Below are 22,077 nucleotides of genomic sequence, written 5' to 3' on the forward strand. Positions count from 1 at the left end.
AATTTGAGAAAGAATTTTTTGGATAGAAAAAGCGGGCATAGCATGGAAAAAAACTAAGCATAATGAATGTCGTTGTAGACCATATAAGCATAATGTGATAGGTAATCAACAACAAGGTTCTCTTCTATGTTTACATGCCACAGCATGTCCGAGTTCAAATCTTGAAACATTTTGCTGATTCTCAACACTATGGCTCGACGATTAGTAGAGATCTAAGTATCCCTAGTCATAGCAACAGCCACATAACTATTGCTTTCTACTTCAAAACTTGTACCCCCAATCATCTTAGCCAATTCTAATCCATGAAAAACACACCAAATCTCAGCAAGCAAAAATAGAACAAACCTCGATATTAGCCACAAATCCATGTTTCCAATTACGTGCATCGTCTCTAAACAATCCTTAGTCATATTAAAACTCAAGTAACACACAAAAAAATGTCGCTTAGACCATCAGAAGCGACATCGTTTTCTTATGTTGACGGTTTTATTCAATTACATAATCAAACACTCCACACCCAATTTAATATAGGAAAATTTTCAAACTCGTGGAAATTCATTTTGAAGTGTGAGCTTACAATATTAGCGAACGAACTATCTAATTCATAGAAAATATCGAATTCAAATCAAAGTTTATGATTTGAAATAGCACTACCTTTTTATTATTAGACTAAAGTTTCATTGATATAATTTGTTATTCATTTGAAATTAAAAGTCTCGATAAACTTAGTCAGCATACCTTATTCGACGAGAATTTATGACTCTTAAAATAGACTGAATCACATAAAATCTAGACAACTTAATTATACCCAAATTTGTATTTAACCCTTTACCAAAATTAAATTGTCAGTATCAACATTATTTTATTTGCTTTTTTTTTTACCGTTTATATATAATCATTTTGTTATAGACCGTTGCTCTATCTCTATCTCTATCTCTATATCTTTCATTCATGTTGTAGCAGACTTCTCTTCTGCAGTCCTTTTTTAGATCCAATGGATTCTGTAATATGTTTGGATCATCTACCTTCTGTTTATTATCATTTCGGATTTGGATTTGTTGCGTTATGGAATTTCAAAGAAATATCCGAGATTTTCGCCCTCTTTTTGCTGATTTCCTTCGGCTTCAAATCCTTCTCTTCTCTCTGGTTTCCAATTGATATTTCTAGGGTTGATAGATCAAAAAAGGTCATTGATCCGAAATTGAAGCGAAAATCAGAGGGGAAGCATGCCTCTGTATCGGAGAGAAGGCGAAATTGCGATTCGGAGGTGTCGGCATTGAGGAAATTGGTGAAGATGGAGCGGCGGAGAGCGGATGCAGCTCTGGCGGAGGTGGAGAGAGAGAGGGCGGCCTCTGCCACGGCGGCGGAGGAAGCGATGGCGATGATTCAGCGGCTGCAGCGCGAGAAGAACTCGATCGAGATGGCAGCCAATCAGCAGCGCCGATTGTCGGAGGCGAAACACGTCCACGATGAGGAGGTGATTCAGTCGTTGGAGTCGCTGGTGTGGAGTTACGAGGCGGAGCTCGGCTTGCTGCGGCAGCAGCTCGGCGGCGGAGTGGAGGAATCGCTTTTCTGTTTGTCACCTTAGTTTTTTTAATCATTTGTTTTAGTCTAATTTAAATAATTTTTTTTTGATTGGATTCCTCTTGTTTTATTTAAACAATGTGTATTGAAATTATTTTTTTAGGGTAACTAGTATAATTATAAATGGAGATATCTCTTTATAAACTGTGAGGACATTTTTGACGTCGTCTTCTAGGTGTATTTTCATCTGTTTAATGTTATCTCTAGTATTGATAATATTTCATACTAGTACTATTTAGCAGAGAAATAAATGGGCAAATATCAGTATATTGTAGGAGTACCATTTTTGAACATCTAGGGATGGAATTTTAAATAAATGATTTTTTTTTATATAAAATTTCATCCATTTATCTTACATGCACTAAGAGCATCTTCATCCGTACTCTTAAATAAGAGCACAGAGATAGTCCCGGATCCACTTTTACTCTCTATCCTTAGGCAAGAGCACAACACCCACATCCATGCTCTTCCGCAAGGACAAGCTCAGGGATCTCACCATTCAGCTATTCAATTTAAATACTTCAATTACTAAAAACATTTATACAATATAAAAATACATTAAAATATAAATAATACATAATTAAATCATAAAAAATTAAAATTACATAATTAAAATCCTAAAAAATAAAAATACATAATTAAAATCCTATAAAAAAAAATTACATAATTAAAATCCTACAAATTAAAAAATTGAAAAATAAATTAAAAATGTGCAGAAAACGGATATAATTTATTGGGAAGTGGGAAAATAATTTTTTTTAAAAACGATTTTTTTTAATTAATTTCAATTTTTTTTTAAAAAAAAAGAAAAAAATAAAATTGCCAAAGGCTATGTTGTTGGCCAATCGCAGCCCACCACGTAAGCTTGCTCAGCGGCACGGACGGACAACGTGCAGTGGCGAACAGCGGCGTCCTTGCCAGCGACACGGACGGCGTCCGTCGGCAAGGACGACCGCTGCGGATGCTCTAAGGCGTGTTCCGTTGTTGTAACTCACTATCATTTAATGTTAGTAGAATTATTTTAGTTAGAGGGGATACTATGACTAATTATTATTCCGACTATCCACATCTATAATTAAATTATGGTATTTAATTTAGTGAGTCAACTATGATACATATTCAATTATAAAATATAATCTTATTAAATGACGATCCTCTAATTTTACTCAAAATTAGGCTATATACCATTACTCCCCATACGTATTTCCATTTTTTAAATAATTTTGAATTTCCAATTTTTTAAAAGCGGCGTTAAAAGTGTTGGATCACCACTAACATGGGGTTGGCAAGCCTGGAAGACCTGAATTCACATAATTTTCAAACTCCATGATGGGAGTGGATCCTCTGCAGTGGAGGATAATCACAGCATGGTGTTATGCTAGAGAACGACGTCGTATTTGATTTTGGTTTCTTTTGCTGATTACTAACCTATTGTTATGCGTTTAAGTTACTGTACTTTTTAATGGGTGATTCATTATTCTTATAATTATTATAATATTATATTAATTTAACGGCGTTGATTTGATTTTTGTGGAAGATTATTATACTGCATTTTTTGGTTTCCTTGAATTTTTATTGTTCCTACTCTTTTTTGTATTTTTGTTTTTTAATACTCTCGCTTCCTTGGATTCTCTCTATAGTTCAAATTATGAGAATCATAATTACAATTTTATAATGCTATTCATTTTTACTTACTATATAACATAGAGATAGAAACCAGTTTAATAATAAATGCATAGTTGTGTTTTATAAAGAAAAATATAATAAAAATACATATATTTCACTTTGAATTTATTTAGCCAATTCATTACTACTCCATCCATCCGATCCCAAATATGCAATCTTTCCTTTTTAGTCCGTCCCACGAGATATGCATTTTTTAATTTTAGAAACTCTTTCTCTCTAATGAGGTGAGATTCATTTTCCACTGACAATACTTTAATTATTTTTATCTCTCTACCTCTATCTTACTTTACCAATTTTCATTAATACTTGTGTCAAACCCAAAACGCATATTTTTTAGGAACAAAGAGTAATATTTTTTCAAGTAAAAGTTTTTATATTTTATGGTTGAACATACTCCCTCCGTTCCAAGGTAGTTGAGTCGTATTCATTTTTGGATGGCCCAAGGAAGTTTAGTCATTTTTAATTTTGGCAAAAACTTTATCTTCTCTCATACTCACCTCTTTTCATATCTCTAACTTTACTCTCTCGACTTTAACCGTTAACACATCAATTACTTAAATCTTGTGCCCAAAAGACATGTCCAACTATCTTAGGACGGAGAGAATATAATTTAATTTTTTTTAATTAAACTTTGGCCAATAGAAATCTATACAAGAATTTTGTGAAATTTTTAACGCACAAGAGTTTATTTTATCACATATGTATATAATATATACACTATCTAATTATTAAATTTCATTTCAAAATTCAGAGTATTATTTTAGTATATTAAAAACAAAACTATTTTGCACACAGTATTATTATTATCATTGTTATTCTGCAAACATTATAATAGTTCCATTTCCTTGTTACAAAAAGTGTCATTAAACGAATAAAATATTATAATAATAATGAATTACCCATTAAAAGTACAGTACGTAAAGCATAACAAAATGTTAGTAATCAGCAAAGAAACCAAATCAAATACGACGTCGTTCTCTAGCACAGCACCATGATGTGATTGTCCTCCACTGCAGAGGATCCACTCCCCTCCATAATTCAATATTTGGATCCATCAAATTCAAATATTACTGAGATTTAAAACCTTTATTTTAGTTGTAAATTCATCTGGTCTACCTTTGAACCATTCCAGTGTAGTGGGTTTATTGTTTTCAAAATCACAATAATTCAATAATCGCAATTCATGAATTACACAACATCTAGTTTTATGATAATTCAATCACAACACACGTAAATAATTTTGAAAGCTTTATTTGACGTGTCTACAAATTAAGGACTCGTTTGATAAAAAAGATGAGATACGAGAAATATATAAAATAAGATAAGAAATACGGGCTTTCCATGTCAAGATATGCAAATATATGATTTTTTGTTGTTGTTGTTTGATAGAACAGAAATTATCTAAATTAGTATAGTATATTAAATAACATGGCTTAACTTGACAAATTTGCGAGTTACATAAACATGGTTAAAGTTATAATTTTGGTAAGATTGGATAGGACCCTTATCTTATATTGGACTTTGAATTAAGCTTAACTATAATATCAAACGATTAGAATTGTCTATATATAATTCTCTATCTTATATTACTAACTTATAAAACACACCCTAATACCATAATACCATGACATTATCTATTTGCTCTGCCTACAAATTTACAACTAAAAAATCTCTCATTTGAGTAAGTGATATGATGCTTTCTGTTTCACCTCTTAAAATAGGAATTGCTGGCGAAAAAACATGACATCTATTACTTAACCTACAAGACAAAATTTGCCAATTATTTAAAAAATGGGATAATGGCCAATTAAATCTAAGAAATTTGGCCAAATTTTAACCAGTCCCTGTGATGTTTGCAAATATGTTATATAATTACTTAGTTTCAATTTTTCTTAATTATTCTATTAGTATATACCAAATGACATATTTGATGATGTTAGAATAATGTTAACGGAATCAAATAAATAGTAGTAGTAGTATTTTTTTTCTTCTATTTTCTTTTATTCTAACTAAACGATAACATATGTCATTTTATACACAAATGAAAAAAAAATCAAAATTTGAAAATTTACTGATGTTATATTTTCAAATTTTATGCGACTAATAATAATTTCACTAAATTTTGCAATTTGAATAGCTATTATCCATTTTTAAATTTTATATTTGGACTCATTAATTGTGAATTGGGTAGAGAGTGGTGTGCCATCACCACCATACGGCTCCACAAATGTCCGCTTCATTAGCCTGCACCACAGATGGACTCACATTCAATTTTAATTATCCTTTCTCCATTTTTTTTCAAAAAACCACAATAATTAAAAATTGCAAACCTTCAAAATCAATACCCCATTAATCAATAAATATAAAAAAGTATTTTGAGATTTTTTTATAATTGTGAATTTGAGATAGCAATCCAAATTATTAGTATCAGTATCAGTATGTTTTTATAAAAATGAAAAGAATCTCACTACATGCTTCATACTCTGATTCCTGTTATGATTACATTATAGTACTAATAATAAAATAAATTTAAAATATTAAAAGTAAATATTTACAGATAAAAAGTTTATATAATTAAAAAAAAAACCTAACCATGCGACCTCTGCATCGCTCGCTCTCTAGCTAAGGCGGTAGAGAACATTCGCATATATATACACACGGTTTCATTTCTGCTATTCTTCTCTCTCTAAAAATCAAAATTCAAACGCTCTCTCTCTCATCCACCTCCAATCACACATTCCACCACGCCTATCTAGGGTTTTCAGCTAATCACTCTCGCGATCTCCCAAATCAGATCTTAATAATCCAGTAATTTTGACAATTCACGCAATTATTAAACTCTGTATTTCACCTTTTTCACCACGACTCCATGGCGGAAGAGCAATCGTCGGCGGCAGCGGCAGCGGCGGCGGCGGCGAGTAACGGTACTGGTGCGACGGCGCCGCTAGGGCACTCGGTCATACCGATAGTGAATAAGCTGCAAGACATCTTCTCGCAGCTTGGAAGCCAGTCGACCATCGAGCTGCCGCAGGTGGCGGTGGTGGGAAGCCAGAGCAGCGGCAAATCCAGTGTGTTGGAGGCGCTGGTTGGACGCGATTTCCTTCCGCGTGGAAATGACATCTGCACGCGCCGACCGCTCGTGCTGCAGCTGGTGCAGACCAAAAGCAAGGGAGACGGTACTGAAGACGAGTGGGGGGAGTTTTTGCATTTGAACGGGAAGAAGTTCTTTGATTTCAACGAGATTCGGAGGGAGATTCAGGTAATTTTCGTATATGTTGTGTTTTATCAAGCGCTGCCATTATGCCTTTGCATATATATTGAAAATTGTTAAGCATAGAGTTAATCCTATTATTTTAAACTACCTTGGTGAAGAAGCCACTGTATGATGTATGAACGAGATGTGTTTCTGTAAAGTGACAAATTTGTAAGTTATTGAAAATAAAAAGAGTGTATTGGTACTTGGCTTAAACTTGAAACTTAAAGCACTTAGATTATTAGGAGACGGGTGCTGGGGTCTGATCACACTATTTTTCATAAAGTGTGTTGGCAAGTTGATTTGAAATTGAGATACGGAGATCTTGAAAACATTCAGGAACATAATATGGCCCAAACATTCATTCAGTGAAGTGATTGTCATGCACAAATATGTTTGTACAATTTACACTAGTCAGGACTGGACTCAACTGACAATAACTAGAATACATTTGTGAACACTCCTAAAAACTAAGCACATTATGATTGCCATTATACTGATATTTAGGGGTGGTGAGTTGTTTTGTTTATGTACTTTTGAAGGGTTCAGAGGATATAGTTAAACTCATGTGAAAAGATGGAAAATCCGAACAGATTTTAAAACTTACAAAATACTTTTAGTGATATTCCTTTTTCTTTTGAATTGCAAGCACTAATATTAGTTCTTGCGTTTCAGTAATGCATATCTGTAGATACTGCTAGGCATAATGCAATGCTGGTATGTTTTACAAGTTCACTATTTCACTGGGACTTGATACTATTTGAATTTCTTACATTATTTCATAATTTCACCTAAGTAAGGACAACTTCTGGTAGAAATAGTAACCATGAATATGAAAGATTAGCTTCTGATGGATTCTATTTTGTTAACGATTCTGGTATATTTGTGTCACTGTGTCACATTGAGGGTAGGGCCTTCACAGCTTTGAATGTGATGCATAGCTTTTTTCCAGTATTTGATCAGCTTAATTATTGTTTAGGCTGAAACTGAGAGAGAAGCTGGGGCAAACAAAGGTGTATCGGACAAACAAATCCGTTTAAAGATTTTCTCCCCCAATGTTCTAGACATTGCACTTGTGGATCTACCAGGCTTAACTAAAGTTCCTGTTGGCGATCAGCCATCAGATATTGAGGCTCGCATTAGAACAATGATAATGTCATATATCAAGCGTCCAAGTTGCTTAATTCTGGCTGTAACACCAGCAAATGCTGATCTAGCTAACTCAGATGCACTTCAAATGGCTGGAATGGCTGACCCCGATGGTACCTTCTATATTTACTTATCGTTTTTATTTTCCTCTTTAGAGTCGATATCTTGCTCCTACTCTAGTGTTAGTATCTGGATTCTGGATTTCATGTTTTCAAGTTTGTACCTGCAGGGTATAGAACAATTGGTGTAATTACTAAGGTGAGGTTTACCATCATAATTTGATTTAATGAACCTAGTTATTATGTGCTTTTATTCTTATCTTGGTGGTGCTTTGTTGTTTCAGTTGGACATTATGGACAGGGGTACTGATGCTTGCAACTTTTTGCTTGGAAAAGTTATTCCACTTCGCCTAGGTTATGTAGGTGTTGTTAATCGCAGTCAAGAGGTGATTTTCCTTGTTCTTACTCTTACCCATCAGTTGTTACCCGTTTCTACACAATATGTTAATTTAATTCCTTATGTTAAACCTTTAGAATTTTTTATAGACTATAGATGATACGATGATACTTTAAAACACACCCTCCGTCCCAACTTAATTGTCACTCTTTTCCATTTCGGACCGTCCCAACTTAATTGTCACACTTCATTTTTACCATAAATGGTAAGTAGGTCCCACATTCCACTAACTCACTTCACTGACATTTTATTATAATAAAACCAATATAAAAAAGTGGATCCCACATTCCACTAACTTTTCCAACCAACTTTTCTTACATTTCTTAAAAACCGTGCCCACTCCAAGAGTGACAATTAAGTTGGGACGGAGGGAGTACAATGCAGATGCACTATTTTGTTGATGTATAGCTTAGAGTTGGTCTAAGAATATTAACTTATAGTGTCAAGTCCGAAGATTCCCAATGTATATTGATTACAGAACAATTAACAGAACTATATATATTAGGGGGCGAGAGAGAGAGAGAGCAGTGTTGTATGTAGCATGCCAGACGGATTTTGCAACTGCAGCTTATGCCCTTGATGATTATTAATTATGCAGGATATTATGTCTAGGCGGACCATCAAGGATGCACTTGTAGCAGAAGAGAAATTCTTCCGCAGTCGCCACGTATGACCTTGATCTATTCTGTTTAGAACTGATTTCTGGATCTCTTTCTTATTTTAGATTATTAATGTATATGTTCTGCAGGTGTACAATGATCTTGCTGACCGTTGTGGGGTGCCTCAGTTGGCCAAGAAGTTGAACCAGGTATACAATGTTAGACAGTGTTCTATATAAATATTATGTGAAAAATTTCTTATAGGTATCCTTGAAAGTACATCTATTTTCAACATGTAGTTTCTGGATAACTGCTTATTCTTTTCTAGTCTTCATAGTTGGATTTCTTTCTTCATCCTTGCATGGTTTTGTTACATACTTACATACTTGTCAACTTGCATGCGTGTTACCTGGGTTAGTAACTGATGAGCATAAATGTGCCATTGAAATGACTCAGAGCATTCTCTTCAGTGTGCAATTTAGTTTGCTGGTTGAAACGTGGATGCTCAAATGCTGTCTGTCTTATGTAAAAAGGGAAATTAAGATCTACTAGTACTATACTTTAGAGCATGAGATATTGATACTTTATGAAAACTAACAGATACTTATTGAGTTTCGGTTTGCTTGATATTTCCTTTGTTCTTGCTACAGATTCTTGTTCAACATATTAAGACTGTTCTTCCAGGATTGAAAACCCGCATTAGTGCCGCCCTTGTCTCTGTTGCAAAAGAGCATGCTAGCTATGGAGAAATTACTGAATCAAAGGTTCGTTTGTATTCCTAATGAATGTAAAATGATCATATGTATGGCTGTTGGTGCTATCCTGCCTATTATCTTGATCCTAATATTTGACCTTCTTTTGATGAACAGGCTGGCCAGGGAGCACTGCTGCTGAACATTCTTTCAAAATATTCGGAGGGTAAAGACTTCATTTGTATTAACTTATTAGATAAGTAGGTCATTTAAGACACCAAAGTTAGACCTTTATCACAGGCACTTCTCATCACCAATCATCCCCATCAAGGGATTTTGCACGAGCACTGCTTTAAACTTCAATGTCCCTTTATATGAGGATGCACACTAGAGTTATTAAATACTCCCTCCGTCCCTGAAGAGTATGCACTATTTCCTTTTTCGTCCGTCCCCAAAGAGTATGAACATTCCAATTTTGGAAATTCTCCTCTCTAATGAGGTGGACCCATTCACCACTAACAAAACTTAAAAAACTTCTCTATCTATCTCTCTCTTTACCAATAATGCATTAAAACCCATGCCGAACCCAATGTTCATACTCTTTGGGGACCGTCATGCTAAAATTTTAGATATGAACGTCTACTCGTTCCATATTCCATAAACACATCAACCACTCATGACAAGTATTGAAGTACATGCATGCTCATTTATCTTGTACTAATGTTTTACTAATGCATAGTAAACTGATTCATATATTCTTTATATGCACTGTGCGGTTGATAATTAAATTAACTTACTGTCTTACTCCATATATCATATAAAAGTCTGACCTGTAGTAGCTGTACTGTAAGCATCTAGGGCCACTTTCCCCGATTATCAATTATAGTCGTTCTTATGTTTGTCTAAGACTGGAAAAATGTGAAACTGTCCCACCATTGATGACCACATTTGTCCATTTGCTGCATTCCTGGAAATCTCCCTCAAAAAGATTTATGTAAATGCTACTTACTTGAGGAGTTTATTTTGTTCAAAACAGCATTCTCCTCCATGATAGAAGGGAAAAATGAAGAGATGTCAACTTCTGAGCTGTCTGGTGGAGCTAGAATCCATTACATTTTCCAACATATATTTGTTAAAAGCTTGGAGGTTTGTGATTCCTATTTGATTGAATTTATAAATTAGTTGTGTTTGAGTTTGATTTTATCTTGAATTTTGTTTCCGAGACGAAGGAAATATGAATATGATTATTCGTTTGTTTTGTCGACTAGTCAAAACTGGAAGCTAATAATGCTGTGTACAAATTAGTTCAGACAAATAACAGAATAAAATGATTAAGCCATGCTCGCTAAAAACGAAACATGTTTAAAAGTGTCGTAGTCATGGCTTTATTAATCCCCCATCCACCAATCTACCAAAGATATTTCAAAAAATAGTTTGGATTATGTTGCTCCACTATTGAGATCGATGAATGTATGTATTTTGCTGCAATGTGCTAGTACTATCTTATCTAAGATTCAGTTTTTCTTGAGCTTCATACTTATGGATGTTTTATCTACTCAATTCCTTTGTATCCAGCTTCTATTTGCTTAGTGCAGTCCTTTCTCTTTGTGCAGGAAGTAGATCCTTGTGAAGATTTAACTGATGATGACATCCGTACTGCCATTCAAAATGCAACTGGCCCGAGATCTGCACTGTTTGTACCGGATGTAGGTTTTTGCTCCTACTTTCCTTTCTATTTGTGTTGTGTTATACTTCTAGGTCAGGGAAAGCTGCAAGTGCCTTCATTTTGTGTTTTCTCTTTCCTTGTAACATTTTCATGCCAAATAATTTCAAACACGTAGGTTCCATTTGAGGTTCTTGTTAGAAGACAAATAGCTCGCTTGTTAGATCCAAGTCTTCAATGTGCCAGATTTATATACGACGAGTTAATGAAGGTATATTTATACAAATTACCTTTTGAATCGGCCCATTGTTACCTTTTGTCTTTTTAACTGGACATGTTCTCTGGGTGTTGTTTATAGATGAGCCATCGTTGTATGGTTAATGAATTGCAACGGTTTCCGGTCCTACGGAAGCGCATGGATGAGGTTATTGGTAATTTTCTGCGAGAAGGACTTGAGCCGTCAGAGACAATGATTGGTCATATAATTGAAATGGAGGTATTGTGCATCTGGACGTATACCCTTTTTTCACACCTTGTCATATTTTTTATTTGGCCTCATAAAAGTACTGGTTATTTATCATTTATCTCACCTAAGGATTTGATACAAATATACTTTATTGTGCTACTTATCAGTCCACTGACTTCTTTAGTGATGAACCTGTCTTATGGATTCAGTATAGTTATTCTGTTTTCTACAGTAAACAATCAAATATAGTAGTGGATCTTATGAAAGAAATGATTTCGTATGTATTGTGATATTTGAATCTTTTTAGTATAAGGAGATAGTTAACCTTTTCCAGTCTAAGGTGATTTGTGATATGAATGGACTAAATCTTTTCAATATAAGGAGATAATTGAACTTTTGCCGATTATATATTCTTTTTCATGAAAAATTTGCTTCATTTACTTTTGGAAATAGCTGAAACATAACTACTCTATTTATAGATGGATTATATAAATACTTCCCATCCAAATTTTATTGGCGGGAGTAAAGCTGTTGAGACAGCAGTGCAACAGACCAAGTTATCCAGGATTGCCACACCTGTTTCAAGGCAGAAGGTCCACAATTTTTGTACTGATGAGTTACAGTCTTCTCCAATTCCGAACAATGTCATGTTAACTAATATATGGTTGGCATTTATCAATTAGGATGCTGGAGATTCAGATAAAGTAATAAACTCAGAGAAAAGTCTAAAGTCTCGTGCTATTCTTGGTCGGCAAGTGAATGGAATTGTTCCAGAGCAGGTGAGTTTTGTACGGATGCTCAAAGTTCCTGTGGAGCCAAATATTTATTTAATTTCAAAGTGATTAATTGCTTTCTTTTTTGCTGCTCTTTTGGCAAAAAGGGTGCTCGGCCTGTTGCAGAATTAGAGAAAAGTTCCTCATCAGGTACATCTGCCATTTTATTTCAGGAAAAATTTCTATGTGAATAAACCCTTAAAATCTGATGACACCATCTCCCTCGGAGGAGTAAGAACAATACTGCTGGAGTCTTTGTTGCATACTGTTATCCCACATCAAGTTAGTAAGGATCCTGCCTTCAATAGTATAAGTTTGGATAACTCTCTCCCTCTACAAGGCCTTTTGAGGAGAAGATAGGCCCCATTCTAATAGACTGCAAAAAAAATTTGTTAGAATTTGATTAGTTGCCGAATCCATTGTAAAATGCATATCATGTGCCTTTGCAAATGGTTAGTTGTATATAACCAATTTTTCCTTCTATTTTTGGAAAAAAATGTCCATGAAGTTTATTAGTTACACTGTCTTCCATCACTGAAATGAAAGTATGAGATTGTGCGACTTAAGCACGGCTTTCAATTTGAGGAGCTGGTAAATGATGTTGAACTTCTTATTGTAAGAAGTGGTTCTTATGATAAGAACCAAATTATTTTAAAAGGTTTCAAGCTGGAGGCTTCCATTCTTTTCAAGATCTTGAGAATACTTTTCCTGCTTTCGAGATAGAAATTGATCAACAGTTTGTCATGCAATTTTTGTGAATGATTGTCGTTACTAGATGTGACATCGTTACATATTCAAACAGGTAACAATGTCGGTTCATCTTGGGGAATATCTTCAATTTTTGGCAGCAATGATAATCGTTCAACCACAAAAGAACATTCAACCAGCAAACAATTCATTGAACCTGTTCAGACCATGGAACAGGGTATCTCAATGATTCATTTGAGAGAGGTATATCCTCTTTGGTAATCAATATATTTTGGGAGATATTTTATTCCATGCCATCTAACCGACTTCTTTATTATTTAAGCCCCCTAGTGTATTGAGGCCCTTGGAAACCCACTCAGAACAAGAGGCTGTCGAGATTGTTATAACAAAGCTGTTGCTGAGATCATATTATGATATCGTACGGAAGAACATCGAGGATTCTGTACCAAAGGCTATTATGCATTTTTTGGTATTCTAATTTCTTTTTCTCAAGTTTTTTGTTCAGCTTATACTATTCTAGTATTCTGTTATTTCTGTTACAATTTATCTGTGATTTATTACTAGTGACCTATGTATCATTCTGAGCATGGCGTGTGTTTGTATCTGAATATTGATTCCTTTTCAGTCACTCAATCTCAGTCTTATGTCCATTTTGACTGAAACCCCATGTTAATTCCTTGAATATCTGGTCAGGGATGCAGCTGCCGTATATGCACTAGTCTCATCTGTTCCATTATCCTTTTCTTTTTTAATCACTGCATGTACTAATGTAACCTGTTTAATCTATGCATCTTAAGTTGTTCTTCTTTGATCATAACTGTATACACATGAATATTTCTTCTTGCAGGTTCACCATACAAAAAGAGAGCTCCATAACGTTTTCATCAAAAAGCTTTACAGGTATGTTATGTTTCCGAGATATGGTAATTTTGGATGATGGGGAAGCAAAAGGAGGATGTGAAATATAAGGTGGAAATATGGTTATTGGAATCAAGAAATTGTAAATGAGCATGTTTAGAAAATGCCATGCAATGATACAACGCAGGCTAGATTACCTCCCCAATCGAACAATGTTTTGTTTTGGTTAATATTACTTTCTTCCACCCTATACAAAAAAAAACTGGATGAGAAATTCAACGACACTCTAGTTCCCTTTCCTTTGATTATTTGCCTCTTATCAGCAATTTAGCATGGATGTCCACTGTCATGTAACATATGAATAAAATGGCCGTGTTAAGTTGCAATTTCCTACCCTCATTCCCATGTTTAAAGTACTTTTGAACTTTCCCGAACACAAATAGCTGATGCGTGTTCTCGGTTGTGTTTGAGCAGAGACAACTTGTTTGAAGAAATGTTACAGGAACCAGATGAGGTGGCTACTAAGAGGAAGCGTACCCGAGAAACACTTCGTGTCCTGCAGCAAGCATTCCGAGTAAGTCTTTGTATTTGTGGTTTAGTCAATACCTTGGGTTAGACACGAGAAAAAGTGTCAGTTACACCATCCCAGCCTTATTCAAGTGGATGTTCCCTTCTTTATGCTTGATCAGCAATTTCTCATTTGACGCTTTTCCATGCTCCCCCCACGGCCCCACCCCCAGTCACCCCACCCACTAATCCCTTTTCACCTTTTCAACTAGCTGACAAAAATTCAAGCTTTGAAGTTGATTAGACCCTTGAACATAAATTTGGGATGATGCATATCCCTGTTTCTCAAGGCGACGTAGTAAAAACCTTACGACTCTGGACTTGTAATCAACTTTTCCAAGTTGCCTAGTTAGTATGCACGAGGAAGTAGTGATACATTTGTGTGGCAGATTTTCCTCATATTTTTTTCCACGGGCACTGTAATTTCTGAACAAAGTTGCGTTGCTGGTAAATAATACACGCGTTTTTGTTTTTTGTGTGTTGTAGACATTGGATGAACTGCCACTTGAAGCCGAGACAATTGAGAGGGGCTACAGCTTGAGTAATGATACAACAGGTCTTCCAAAGATCCATGGGCTTCCGACCTCATCTGTATACAACACCAGCAGTGGTTCCACCGATTTATACGGTGCATCACCTAAACACTCCAAGTCACGGAAGTCATCGCATTCCGGTGAGCTGCACTCTCCTTATTATCCAGAAACCAATGGCAGTGGACGCAGTTCGGTGTCTGGTCTTTATCCAACACTCGATTTTTAGGTCCTCGTAGAATGCTGCAAAACCAACAGCTGCAATTAAACGACTTCCTACGCAGTGTTCTTTATGTTAAATCAAGATTTTTGCCTTTTACAGAAAGCTTCTAATAATAAAAGGAGCTGCTGCTATAGCGAGTGGGTAACCTTTCTTTCTAGAAATAAGGGTTGGTTGCGAAGTGCATTTTTTCTGATAAGCTTCAAACTACTCTCTCTGTATAGTGTGCATTTATACTATTATTGAGTCCCTGTAATTTCTTACTATATCCATATTCGTTTTTTTTTTGTAATTTTTTGATTGGGCGGATAAACTTGTCATTTTGTCACTTTCTTTCTCTCTATTATTGGCGTCTGAAGAATCCCTGCATTGATCGATGTATGCTTCTTAACATCGCATTAGACTCGTGGTGTTTAGAAATTGACACGCACTGGAAAACCGATCGAACTGATGCGGTTGGTCTGTCACCGAATCGACCATATATTTGTGTATATATATTCTGTCTTCTATCATTCACTTACTACCACGATTCTTGCTAATGACATGCACTGGATGACCCATGATCGAGTGTCTTGATGAATCAAGTTTGAATTCGGGCTTGTAATGTCCTGATGTGTCGACTGCGTCTGTCTGTCCTAATGTGATCTCGATTTGAGAGGGTTTGTTGAGTACAAAATCTATCCTATATTGGATGTTGGAGGAATTTAAAAGGTGTATATAATTTCTGACTAATTCTAATTATCATAATTAATTTAATGATTTTTGAGGGTGATTCAAAGTAGGTTTAACCTAAATCGAATAATATCAAACTATTGCGGTGGCCTATGACTATATCAACACAAATAGAATGCAATTTTAATAATTGAACATAAATATAATACAACATTAATAATTGACAACCTCACATAAATATAATATATACAACTTTAATAATTGAACATAAATATAGTATAACATTAATAATTGACAACCTCTCTTCGGGGTGAAGAATCAAAATCGGTGGTATGGACACACGTGTGACGTGGCTGATGATACGACGTCTGCGAGTTGGATCACTTGGAGTGTATGTATGCATGTGATTTTACTTTTGAACAAATGGATAGAAAAACTTATAGTACTCTCGTCCCAGTTAAGATGACACACTTTTATTTTTAATTTGTTCCAACTAAGATGACATATTTCTATTTTCTGTAACTTTCTATCTTAATTCATTCAGTTACTTTTTTCTCTATCTAATTAAATATTCAACTCTTTATTTCTCTCCATTTAATACTTTCACACACTCTTTGTCTTTCCAATTAATCATAATAATCTACAATTCCTAAAATCTCGTGTCAACTATGAAATGTGATCTTAGTCGAGGCGGAGGGAGTAGTAGTTACTTCCTTCATTCCGGTTCTGTTTTGTTATTTTGGTCCGTCCCACAGTAAGAATCCTATTTCATTTTTTACCATAAATATTAAATAAATCTCACATTCCATCAACATATTTTCTACTCACTTTTTATTATAAAACTAATATATATACAAATGATATTTATATTTAACTAACTTATTCACATCATTTTCTTTATATTCTTAAAACTAATACCAAAACTAAATAGGTCTATTGCGGTCCGCGGAAAGGAGGGGGTACCATTTCTTTTTTATCAATTTCTAGTCATCCATATAAATAGTCGAATCATATCTTATCAAAATTGGCTAATTGCTGTCAAAATAAAGGTAAAATAAACTATCCAAAATCATTTTCATTCTATCAGAAAAAATATTTATTTAACAAAATGCATGAAATGAATATAAATGAGTACATATATTATATACATAGATGAAAATATTTTTACGCCCTATACTTTATGACAGCATTATTCATGAACACCATACTCGTTTAGAGGAAGGGATCACCTCATACATAGTATAATACATTTTATAATACATCATTAATTAATTGAGAAATGAATCTTATTTTATGGTTAAAAAGATTATTTCTAAAATTTATTTCCTTCAATTTCTTACTACCATATTTAATCAAAATAATTTTGTTAACTCTTGTTAAAAAAATATCATAGGTCAACACTTTTTTACATATTCAAAAAAATATATAAATGTAAAAAATTTCCCATTTTATTTCTTTTTATTTTATTTTATTATGATGATTTACTTTTTAATAACACTCAAAGAGCGTCGCCTTTATATGAAATTATAATAACATGAAGCTTGACCAAATTTTATGTTTTATATAGCAATTAATTTATCTCAATATAAAATAATATAAAATTTATTATATATGTTCTATAAAAATAATTTTAAATTTTATTAAGTTAAAAAAGTTTTTTTAATTAATTAAAATTTTGCAATTATTTTTATGGAGTACTGTATTTTCTATTTTGATAATAGCTATATAAAATATGAAATTTGGTCAAATTCAAGTTAATTACTTACTATACATTTTTATATGATCTAACATCTTTTACAGATAAAAAAAATCAAACAATCTCAATGAAATTAGAAAAGAAATTTTTAAATTTTTTGGAATACATAAAAATTTAATCTTTTTATATAAATATTTTGGAGTAAATAAAATTTGACTTATTAAATATTTTTAACAACAGTTACATAACTTGGTTGATTAATAAAATAAAAAAAGAAATAAAATGGGAAATTTTTGACATTTATATATTTTTTAGAATACTTTATATAATTTTTTTAAAAAAGTCAAATTTGACCTATCATATTTTTTTAACGAGAGTTAACAAAATTATTTTGATTTAATATGGTAGTAAGAAAGTGAAGGAAATAAATTTTAGAAACAACCTTTTTAACCATAAAATAGGATCCACTTGTCAACTAATTAATGGTGTATTATAAAATGTATTATGCTATGTATGATGTGATCCCTTCTGCTCGTTTAGTCCATGTTCAGATTATATATTTTGTCTTATAAATTATTTTTACTTTAATATTACAAAATATACTATTAAATCTATTAATTCTACAAATTACATGAAAATCATAATCTGATTTGTTCTTATAGAAATTTGTCAAATAATCGTAGTCATTAATTTTGGAGTATTTATTGTTCGTTGCTTGCGGAAGATAGTGATTAGTGAGCATTGAAAAGTAGAATCGACCGCATACAGTTTTGCTATGCAAATGTACAAATAAATAAAGTGAAGTGGGGTTCAGATTCAATGGTTTATTAGGTTTTAGCTAGAATTAAATTGCTTATAGAAATTTATCAAATAACGTAGTCATTAATTTATATACTACTTCTGTCCCTGAAAATTTGATACAGTTTACTATTTCGGTCCGTCCCTGAAAATTTGATACACTTCACTTTTATCATTTTTGGTAGTGGACCCCATATTCCACTAACTCATTCATACTCACATTTTATTATAAAACTAATACTTTAAAAGTAAGACCCACATCCTACCAACTTTTTCAACTCACTTTCCATTACATTTCTTAAAACCCGTGTCGGATCAAAGTGTAGCAAATTTTGGGGGATGGAGGTAGTAGTAGTTATTTGTTTGCGGAAGATAGTGAGCATTTAAAAGTAGAATCGACCGCATACAGTTTGCTATGCAAATGAAAATATAAATATAGAGAAGTGGGGTTCAGATTCAATGCCACATTTTTAAAAAATTAGCTAGTTGTAAGCTTGTAGTTTTGCCTTTTTTCCTCTATCGTTAAGTGAGATATATTTCTTTTCGACACGAAATTACAAAACTGTGTTTCGTGAGTTAAAAAAAAATTAAATAAAAAAAAGACCAGGGAAGCACATAACAGATCTAATGTCTCTCTTTATATAAGACAGCATGCCACAAGTTTGGAGAAACTCACACAGAAAAATGGAGCTTCTCGAGATCCCAATGCAGTCGGTTGATGGACTACCGGAGAATTGCGAGGCCACCATGGATATCCAGAAAGCGCAAACACCGTTCCTGAAGAAAGCACACGACATGTTAGCTGAGCCATTCGAGCATCTGCTTGATAAGGTCACCCCAGATTTGATCCTTGTCGACTTTGCTGCATACCGAATTTCAGAAGTTGCTGCCAAGCATGGCGTAAACACTGCGTTTTTCAGCGTTTACACGGCTGCCACGTTGGCTTACTTTGGGTCACTGGCTGAGCTCAAGGATGGGAAGCCACGGCCGAGTCCTGAAGGCCTCACCAAGCCACCGGATTGGATCCCTTTTCCTTCTCGTGTAGCTCAGACGAAGGAGCACCACGCACGTACCTGATGTATCAGGCGTGTCCAGCGTCCAACGTTTGGCGAAGGTTGTCGAGGAATGCAGCTTTGTTTTGGTGAGAAGTTGTGAAGAGTTCGAGGGCAAGTACTTGGATCTAATTCAAGAACTATATCAGAAGCCGGTTTTACCTATTGGATTACTCCCTCCGATGACTGGAGAGAGCGAGCACGCATCCACTGACTCGAGCTAATGGCTGGATGGGAAAGAACCCAAGTCAGTATTGTTGGTAGGGTTCGGGAGCGAGTACAAGATGCCCCTCGAGGAAATACACGAACTGGCATTTTCAATTGAGCTTTCAAGATTACCTTTCCTCTGGATTCTGAGAAAGCCACAAGGTGTGGATAGTTCAGAGTTACTGCCTCCTGGTTTTGCCAGCCGAATGCAGAGCCAGGGTCTCGTTGTTCTCGGTTGGGCGCCTCAACAAAGAATACTCGCCCGTCCAGCAATCGGGGGATGTTTTTTCCACTCAGGCTGGGGAACATGTGTTGAATCTCTTGCTCATGGCCACCCACTAATTCTTCTCCCCTTCGTATCAGACCAAGGACTCACTGCTAAGCTTATAGCAGAAAACCAAGCTGGATACGAAGATGGTTCGTTTAGTAGGGACGTGGTTGCTGAATCCATAAGACGAGTTCTTGTAGATGAAGAAGGCAAGCAGTTGAGGCTGAAGGCTGCAGAGCTGCAAAGTGTGTTTGGCAATCATGAGAGTCAAGATAATTATATAAACAAATTCATCGACCATCTGATAAAGAAGCAAGTGTAAACTGGATCACCATCAACCAAGAAGAGCACCGTAATTGCATTTCCATTCATGTCTTTCCTTTATCTTTGTTTTGATTTCAGGTTCTGTACCACCACTACAACATATTCCAGCAAATTACGATCCAATATGTTTGTTTTGGATGAAATTTCGAAGTTTGCATCACTCCTAAGATATAGGACTAGTTTGGAATTACGAAGAAACACTTTATATTCATGAGTTCGAATTCGGCATAATACAGCCGTGTCATCTAAATCCCAACAAAAAATAATGATAAATAAACCAAAATTAATTTATCTATCCAAAAAAAAAAGAAAGAATTACGTGGAAATAATGAGGATACAATTTCTTCTCTATCCAATAATGCTGAGGGATACAACTTCTTCCCAATCAACCAATGCAACAATCATTAATAACACCTCAAGTCCTCAAGAATGAGATGTCTTGATATACAAACGAGAAAGTAGAATTGGACAAAGCTAAACCAAAACAGTTTGAATGTGCGATCATGAGTTGATCATGGACTGCACAAAGTGAAAAACTTAATTTATAGCAAAAGCAGTACTTACAAATATCCTTTTCGTTCACATCGAAGGCCACTCTTTTATTTTTTGACATGTTTACTCATTGTGATTGATATCGATCATTACATGCATAAATCGATACAGTAAAAGCATAAAACAACAACAACCGCCCTTTTCGTTGTCGTCACTTGTGCGATTAATGTATTCAATGTCATAAAGTTACAACAACACTGTTCTGCAAAAGTACAAATAAAGAGGCGTGGCGTACAAATTCCATGCCTCAATAATTGAAAAACCAGCTACTTGTATCATATAGCCGGCCATGGCAATACTTGAATACAAAATCTCGATCTAGTAAATATAAAATTCCAAACACAAATAAACTGAAGGGTGTCAACATCTCTACATAAGATCTGCAAAGCACAAGTCTGCAGAAAACAATACAGAAAAATGGAAGCAAAAAATCACCACATAATGATGTTTCCATGGCTGGCCTTCGGCCACATGATACCCTTCTTCGAGTTATCGAAGCGATTGGCAGCGAAAGGGATGTTTGTTTCATACGTTTCCACCCCAAGAAACCTGCAGAGACTACCTCCCATCCCATCATCTTTAGCAGCCAAGATGGAGCTTCTCGAGCTCCCAATGCAGCCGGTTGAGGGACTACCGGAGAATTGCGAGGCCACCATGGATATCCAGAAAGCGCAGACGCCGTTCCTCAAGAAAGCGCACGACATGCTAGCCGAGCCATTCGAGCATCTGCTCCAGAAGGCAGTGCCAATGCCGGATTTGATAATTGTTGACTTTGCTGCATACCGGATTTTGGAAGTTGCGGCCAAGTATGGCGTGAGCACCGCGTTTTTCAGCGTGTACACGGCTTCCACGCTGGATTACTTGGGGTCACCGGCTGAGCTCAAGGACGGGAAGCAACGCCCGGGTCCTGAATGCCACGCCAAGCCACCGGATCGGATGATGCGCAACACGCACGTACCTGATGTATCAGGCGTGTCCAGCGGCCAACGTTTGGCGAAGGTTGTTGAGGAAAGCAGCTTCGTTTTGGTGAGGAGCTGCGAAGTGTTCGAGGGCAAATACTTAAATCTAATACGAGAACTATATCAGAAGCCGGTTTTACCTATTGGATTACTCCCTCCGATGACAGAAGAGAGCGAACAGGCATCCACTGACTCGAGCTGGGCCAGCACCTGCAAATGGCTAGATGGGAAAGAACCAAAGTCAGTATTGTTCGTAGGGTTCGGGAGCGAGTACAAGATGGCCCTCGAGGAAATACACGAATTAGCATATTCAATTGAGCTTTCGAGGTTACCTTTCCTCTGGAT

The 22,077-nt window shown here is 35.2% G+C and overlaps 4 protein-coding genes across 4 annotated transcripts in view; all 4 read left to right on the top strand.

Annotated features, from left to right (window-relative positions):
- Positions 1-994: 994 nt before the first annotated feature.
- LOC125209211 (myosin-binding protein 7-like) lies at positions 995-1,588 on the top strand. The gene has a single exon (XM_048108816.1). It carries the CDS (start codon positions 995-997, stop codon positions 1,586-1,588), a length of 594 nt encoding a protein of 197 aa, XP_047964773.1.
- A 4,358-nt stretch (positions 1,589-5,946) lies between these two features.
- LOC125213448 (dynamin-related protein 3A-like) lies at positions 5,947-15,496 on the top strand. Its single transcript, XM_048114005.1, has 20 exons — positions 5,947-6,529; positions 7,503-7,785; positions 7,902-7,930; positions 8,016-8,117; positions 8,727-8,795; positions 8,877-8,936; positions 9,378-9,491; positions 9,597-9,645; positions 10,456-10,565; positions 11,033-11,125; positions 11,261-11,353; positions 11,441-11,578; positions 12,028-12,141; positions 12,232-12,327; positions 12,429-12,471; positions 13,124-13,272; positions 13,352-13,498; positions 13,877-13,929; positions 14,362-14,461; positions 14,941-15,496. The coding sequence occupies exons 1-20, from the start codon at positions 6,140-6,142 to the stop codon at positions 15,211-15,213; spliced, it is 2,505 nt and encodes an 834-aa protein (XP_047969962.1). The 5' UTR covers positions 5,947-6,139; the 3' UTR covers positions 15,214-15,496.
- Positions 15,497-19,054: 3,558 nt separating this feature from the next.
- On the top strand, positions 19,055-20,352 carry LOC125209212 (putative UDP-rhamnose:rhamnosyltransferase 1). The gene is made up of 2 exons (XM_048108817.1): positions 19,055-19,439; positions 19,687-20,352. The coding sequence occupies exons 1-2, from the start codon at positions 19,055-19,057 to the stop codon at positions 20,217-20,219; spliced, it is 918 nt and encodes a 305-aa protein (XP_047964774.1). The 3' UTR covers positions 20,220-20,352.
- An 838-nt stretch (positions 20,353-21,190) lies between these two features.
- LOC125209213 (putative UDP-rhamnose:rhamnosyltransferase 1) overlaps positions 21,191-22,077 on the top strand; it is a 1,483-nt gene continuing 596 nt past the window's right edge. Inside the window, exon 1 of the mRNA XM_048108818.1 lies at positions 21,191-22,059. Coding sequence (XP_047964775.1) covers positions 21,191-22,059 — 869 coding nt within the window. The remainder of the gene's footprint in view (positions 22,060-22,077) is intronic.

Source organism: Salvia hispanica, chromosome 3, assembly GCF_023119035.1.
Source record: "Salvia hispanica cultivar TCC Black 2014 chromosome 3, UniMelb_Shisp_WGS_1.0, whole genome shotgun sequence".
In the NCBI taxonomy this organism is placed as follows: domain Eukaryota; kingdom Viridiplantae; phylum Streptophyta; class Magnoliopsida; order Lamiales; family Lamiaceae; genus Salvia; species Salvia hispanica.